The sequence below is a fragment of the Rattus rattus genome, chromosome 5, assembly GCF_011064425.1.
Source record: "Rattus rattus isolate New Zealand chromosome 5, Rrattus_CSIRO_v1, whole genome shotgun sequence".
Taxonomy (NCBI): Eukaryota; Metazoa; Chordata; class Mammalia; order Rodentia; family Muridae; genus Rattus; species Rattus rattus.
In genome coordinates, this window is record NC_046158.1 from 90267357 (window position 1) to 90274611 (window position 7255).

At 33.9% G+C, this 7255-nt stretch overlaps 1 protein-coding gene and 1 pseudogene across 1 annotated transcript; one reads left to right on the top strand and one right to left on the bottom strand.

Annotated features, from left to right (window-relative positions):
* Window positions 1-314: 314 nt before the first annotated feature.
* LOC116900571 lies at window positions 315-524 on the top strand (annotated as a pseudogene).
* A 5381-nt stretch (window positions 525-5905) lies between these two features.
* Window positions 5906-6847, bottom strand: LOC116900572 (olfactory receptor 4K14-like). The gene has a single exon (XM_032902294.1). It carries the CDS (start codon window positions 6842-6844, stop codon window positions 5906-5908), a length of 939 nt encoding a protein of 312 aa, XP_032758185.1. The 5' UTR covers window positions 6845-6847.
* Between the last annotated feature and the right edge of the window lie 408 nt (window positions 6848-7255).

Genomic DNA, 7255 nt, shown 5'->3' on the forward strand with positions numbered 1-7255 from the left:
TAGACAGTTACGTATTGCTAAAAGACTATACATGGACTGACCTGGTTCTCCTGACCTCATAGGTGGCATGAATATCCTAGTAGACACCAGTGGAAGAGCCCTGGGTCCTGCTAGACTGAACCCCAAGTGAACTAGACTGTCGGGGGCGGCAATGGGGGAGAGGTGGGGAGAGACACCGCAGGAAGAGGGGGGGAGGAAGGGATGTTGCCGGAAACAAGGAAAAGAGACTAACACTAAAAAAATGTACACCAAAAATACTTGATTAATAAAAAAATAATAATGATACCATGACTCTCCGCCAGATCGCGGCTATCATGGACACGAATCTCGTGCAGCCCATCAAACTGGCTAGGGTAACTAAAGTGCTGGGCAGGACCGGTTCGCAGGGACAGTGCACACAGGTGCGAGTGGAATTTATGGATGACACCAGCCGCTCTATCATCCAGAATGTCAAAAACCCTGTTTGAGAGGGTGATGTGCTCACCCTGTTGGAGTCAGAAACAGAAGCTCGGAGGTTGCGCTGACCTTGCTGCTGGGTTCTGGATATCCACTCCTTAGCCCATGGATTGACCTACAAATGCTAAATAAATCATTTGTATTCAAAAAATAATGATGCCATGAAAGTTAGGTAAGAAACCTATAATTTCATGATAGGCAAAACATGATTGTTAATCTTTGTTATCAAAATAATGAAATTTAGATTCATTATGGAAACACATATTTGACTATATCTTTGGGGGTAGTTTTAGAAACATTTATTTGAGCGTAGAATTCCCACCCTTAGTATCAATGAAACCATCTTTAGTAAGTTACACAAACTGAAAAACAACACAAAACCAGAAAGAACAAACAAATATACAAGAAAGATGAAAATGCAAGCCACAAAATAAAATCATTCTGCCATACTTCCTGACTGTAGATGCAGTACAGCCAGTTATGCCATGCTTGTTCCATCATGGCCTTTTTTCCATGATGGAGTGTTTTATCAATACATGACTCAAATTCTTCAATTTTAATTTGCTTTTGTTATATATTTTATAATATGTACTATAATAATACTGAGATATACATATATTTAATATACATTATATAAGCACTGAGAAATTGCTTATTATAGAAAAATTGGAACTGAGAGGTAAGGCCATCACCGGTCACCATCAACATGTAGTTATTCTTTAGAAACTGAACTGCAGAATTTAGAACTTTGGATACAAACTCCCTGGAATGTTATAGACGTCAGACCAGACTATTCTAGTGGGAGTTCACAAACCAGAACACCAGCAATAATATGAAGAGGGAACCAAATGGTTCATGAGGTTTTAAAGGATTACAAGGGACTCATCTCCCTGGCATATAAACCATTCTTTTTAATTCTGACAAAGCATATGTTATTTTGCCTGTGTACTGAATGCAAGGCTGAATTAAAAAGTAATTGACTGATGTTTGACTCTGAGTGTCTATATCTATTCTAATCAGTTGCTGAAGGAAGTCATTTTGATGATGATTGGGCTAGTAACTGTGAGTATAGAAAAATAAGGAATTGTTCTATCTACATTTATTTGGATACAAGTAGGAAAGACAGTGGCCAAATTATCTTTTTTTAAAGATTGTGTAAGTATACATAAATGACAATAACAGTGCAACCAGAGAACTTCTACAATTAACAAACACATTCAGCAAAGAATATGGATACAAAAGTAACTCATAAAAATCAGTAGCCCTCTGATACAGTGATGACAACAGAGGTGTAAATAAATCATAAAAATATCACCTTACACAATAGTCTTAAATAATATAAACTATTCTGTGGTAACAGAAGTAAATCAAGTTAAAGACTTGTGTGTTGATAGCTTCAAATCTTTGAAGAAAGAAGTTGAAAAAGGTATCAGAAGATGGAATGATCTTCCATGCTCATGGATTGTAAAGGCAATCCTACCAAAAGCAATCCACACATTTAGTACAATCCCTTTTCAAAAGTCTAAAGCAATGCTTTGCAAATCTTGGAAGGACAATTCTCAACCTCATATAGGAAAACAAAAACACAGAATAGCTAAAAATAAATTGAACAATAAAAATAACAAGAAAATATCACCATTCCCAAGATCAAGTCATTATACAGAGTAGTGATTTTTTAAAAAGCATTTTATTGCCATAAAAACAGACATGTTGATGTTAATGTTGGGTTTTAGACCCAGGATGAGGTGCTAAGGTCCATATTTAATATAGCAAACTACTTTGCTGGACTCAAATTTTTTGAAGCATCCCTCAGTTCCTACCTGTTACAGGGCATGGCTGACATATCCCAACCTCTACTCTGAATTGAACAACTAAATATTCAACACATTGAAGAATCTACCAACCCATGGAATTGCTTATAAAAAATCTGGAAAATAGAGGATGCTTTTAACAAACTGAAAAGCCATAAATAAGATGATTCATGCAATTTTCTTTTAACAGTCAGGAATCCCATTGCCTTCTCTAATACCTAAGTCATAGCCTCTAATAGTAATTGATCTAAAAGATTGCTTTTCCATAATCCCTTTGCATATGCATAACAGGGAAAGGTTTGCTTTCTCAATACCTATTTATAATAATAGTTATCAAATAAAGAGATATCATAGAAGTATTATCACAAAGAATGTTAAGCAGTCCTACCTTGTATATCCATTTTGTAGCACGGCCATCAGAAATAATTTGCAAAGTTTTCTTAATATAAAATATATCATTATATGAATGATATTATTGTCTGATTTAGATGCAAATACTTTAGGAAAAAAAGTGTTTTATGAATTAAAGCAAAGTTCGCCTTGCTAGGATATTACAAATTTCTCCTAAAAAATTACCGAAAGAAGTTTCTGCTCATTATCTTGGATATATGATAGGTCTATAGAAAACTACACCACTAAAAGTAAAAATCATCAGAGATTAGTGACAAACTGTTAATTATTTTCAAAATTTTCTAAGAGATATTAATTGGCTATAGCCCATAATCGAATTAGCTACTCAAGAATTAAGTAATTAGTTTCAAATATTACATAAGTACTTAAATAGTTCTAGAAAATTATCAGATAAAGCTGAAAATGTAGCGGCTGTCAAAGAAAAGGAATTACAGGATGCATATGTGAATCGTTTGGATCCAAAGCAGGATTGTATTTTGTTTTTGTTTTTGTCCTCTACAATTCTCCTATAGAAATTTTTATTCAGAAAATAGACATATTAGAATATATATTTTAGCAGAGAAACAAAAAAATTAAAGACCTATGTAAAAAGGATTTCTGAATTGTTTCTAAAAAGAAAAGTGAGAATTTGTCAGTTAGCAGGAATAGAACCAGCAGAAATTGTGGTACCATTTTATTAATGCTGGAATTACCTCATTAAGGGCTGAAAATGAATATTGGCAAAGAGCTTGCAGTAATTTTTGAGAAAGATTAAAACAAATATCCCAAAAGTAAGAGACGTAAGTTTTTAAAAAGATTCAATTGGGTTCTCCTTCATATAGTAAAGGGACACTAATTTCTGGAGCCCCTAAATTCTACACTATCGTATATCAGGAAAGGCAGGTTATAAATCAGGGAAGATAAGTAAAGTGGCTCACAGTCCTTATGATTCAGTTAAAAAAACAGAGCTGTATGCTATTCTTATATTATTGATGTTTCTCAATCTCTTTATATAGTTACTGACTCTTAATAAGAAGAAAACACTTTTTTACATTTAGAAACTACTGAACTTATTCAGGATGATTCAGAATTAACATCTTTATTTGTACAACTACAAGTAACCAGAAATATAAATCATTCTTTGCGTGTATCACATGTCACATCCCATACAGGGCTACCAGGTCCTCTATCATAAGTTAATAATGAAACTGATCGGCTATTGACAGGAAATGTGCTATAAGCCTCAGAATTTCGTAAGAAACAACATATTAACAGCAAAGGATTGAAGAAAGATTTTTCTATCACTTGGCAACAAGCCAAGAATATTATAAGAAAATGTCCTACTTGCTCTTTGTACAACCAAACCCCATTACCTGCAGAAAGTATGCAAAAAGGATCCAAAGAAATGAAATTTGGCAAATAGATATATCTCATTTGCATAGTTTAGACAATTGAAGTATGTGAACCATGCCATAGAAACATATTCAGGATTTCAATGGGCAACTGCTTTAACTTCTGAAAAGGCTGGTTCTGTAATTATATATCTATTAGAAGCTATGGCTATTATGGGGATACCTATACAAATTAAAACTGTCAATGCTCCTGCATATGTCTCTAGTAAAATCAAAGGTTTTTGCATATTACAACATAAAGGACATTACAGGTATACTATACAATCATACAGAACAAGAAGTTAGAGAAAGATCTAATGGTACTTAAAAGACATACTTCATAGATAGAAAGGGGTAAAAATACCCTGAAAGATACGTTGCATAGTGGTTTATTAACTTTAAATTTTTTACAAACAGATTCTACAGCTGGAGAAATACAGAGAATAGTTAAAAAATTGGTGCATTATATCAACCTGTGTATTTTAAAGATGAATTAACCTTAGAATAGAAACTGGGTTATGTGCTAGGTCAGGTGAGAGGTTTAGTCAAATGTTGGTTTAACAATCAAGAGGTTTAACAAATGTTGATAAATCTGGATGCCCACATGAAGAATGAAATTAGACCCTTACCTCTCACCCTTTAAAAACTCCAAATGAATTAAATAAACTAATTATAAAATCTGAAACTACTAAACTGCTTGAATGGCTTTTGAGTTTTAACCAACCTTACAGCACAAAGCACAAATTATCTCCTGTGGAAGAGGCATAAAAAACTTGTTGGTTCCCCTTAGACTACAGCCATGTACGGGTATAGTACTGGACATATCTTGCCACATAGTTTTGTGTTTTTGCATGCAAGTTCCAGTGTTGGGTAAGTCCATTGAATTCTTTTCATTCCTAGTGTTCTGAGTAACTTATAGTACAATGAATGGTATCAAATCAAAGGGAGAACCTTAGTCAATTTGACGTTGATTTTTCTGTGGCCTGACAACAAAGTATGCTGTTTATTCATTAATAGGGACTTTCCACATAGATATGGTGGTCGAACCAGGGGAAAAGCAAAAATATGGTTTGTTTTAGACACATCTGCACCATCATTGACCAACAGCAACATATGCATATTTACAAATATGTTTGTTAAATGTCTAATGTGGTTAACCACTGAATTAAATACAATAGTTTTAATTAGTCAAGTAATGGATACTGTAGCCATGTAGATTAAATGTCAGGATACCATACAATGTTAAGTAATAATTTAAGGAATATGTTTTAATACTAAATGGAGATAACTTTGAAACCTAATCAATATTTATTCATATGTTTTACTATACTTTATTCATCTGCCTCTGAAAAAACAAAACAGTAAACTTCACTGCTAGTCTTTGTTCCTTATGAAGTTTATCTCTTTGTTTCATCTTTTTAAAACTTTTTCTGCACCACCATTTGTAATTTGGTAGATAGCTGAGAAAAGACAAGAGTGATGATGTTAGTCATTTGGCAATAGAAGTTAAGAGTTTGGGGAATATATGGTATGTGCAGAATAATACTCATCTAAAAATTACTAATATTTTATTCATAATTTTAAACATGTGAGTTTGGTCAAAAATGACTCTATTAAAAACATGAAAGTATAGTTTGAATACATTTTGGTGGAAAAAGCATGCATATTTATATTTTAAAGGGAAGGATTCCCAATTACCTAATATTTGATCAGTAAATGTCATATTCTTTTCAAGACATGAATTTATGTATCTATGTAAAGCTGGTAAAATTTTAAATGAAAATAATATTTTCAGGTTTTAAAGCTTTTTAATGTAGTCAGTCTTATTGTGTGAAGAAATAAGTTGACATTTAGCTATTAGGAATTTCCCATGGCACCCAGAAATTTGCCAATGAATCTTTTCATAGCATTTTTCATCTCTTTATTTCTCAGTGTATAAATAGCTGGGTTTAGGAGAGGTGTAAAAACAGAATAAAACACAGCAAAAAATTTGTCCAACCAGGTGATACTGAGGGGCCACACATAGATGAAGAAGCAGGGCACAAAAAAGACCATCACCACTGTGATATGTGCACTGCATGTGGACAAAGCCTTCAAAGCTCCAACATTCAAACTCTGGTGAACAGTGATAAGGATGTAAGTGTAGGAAATAAGCAACACTACAAAGAACGTTACAGCCAGAACACCACATTCAGCATTCATTAAAGTATTTAAATCATGTGAATCCATGCAGGCTAGCTTGATTACCAGTGGCATGTCACAGAAGAAGCTGTCTATTTTGTTGGGACCACAGAAAGGTAGCTGCATAACCACTAACACGTAGCTTATACCATGAATAAAGCCAACTGTCCAGGAAGCCAACACCAACCCAGTGCATCGCTTCAGGTTCATGATGGTGAAATAGTGGAGTGGTTTGCAGATGGCCACATAGCGATCATAAGCCATTACCACCAACAATACCATCTCTGCTCCAACAATGCAATGGGAAAAAAAGACCTGGGACATACATCCTGCAAAAGAAATAGTCTTGTTTTCCCGAAGAAAGTCTGTGATCATCTTAGGAGTGGTGTTTGAGGAGAGCCACATATCAATAAAAGACAGGTTGGCCAACAAGAAGTACATGGGAGAATGCAGATAGGGGTCAGTGGTTATTAATATCAGGATGACAATATTTCCAGACACAATGAGCAGATAAAGCATTAAGAATATCAAAAAGAATAAGACCTGAAGATTCTTTGAGTTGGCAAGTCCCCAGAATATAAATTCTGAAACCACAGTCTGATTTTCTCCATGCATTTTTTTCAGTGTGTCCTTATAAATAACCTACAAAGAAAGAAAGATTATCAACTGGAAGTTAGGAGGTAGGTTACTTCATTTGCAAAATTAGACACCCACATAGAAACTTGCCTGAATAAAAATACATAAATGTAAAGGGAAATCTAATCTATGTATGTATGACTTTGTAGCTCAATGTAAATCATGAGTCCAGAGCAACTTTTCAAGAAAAGAAGCATCTGGTGTGACTGTTATATACATCCTCTCTCAGGAAATTCACTTCAGAGTAAAGCAATGAGAAAGAAAATAGTATGAAACCATAAAAATGTGTTCTCTAATTAAACGGTCTGAGTTAGTAGCATTTATGATATTCTATAAAAAGTTGACCTATAAACTCAGAAACTTATGAGGAATTGCACTGAAGTTCAGAAA

Excerpts from the sequence above, each read along its gene's own strand:
- LOC116900572 (XM_032902294.1), bottom strand. The coding sequence starts at position 6,844 with ATGCATGGAGAAAATCAGACTGTGGTTTCAGAATTTATATTCTGGGGA.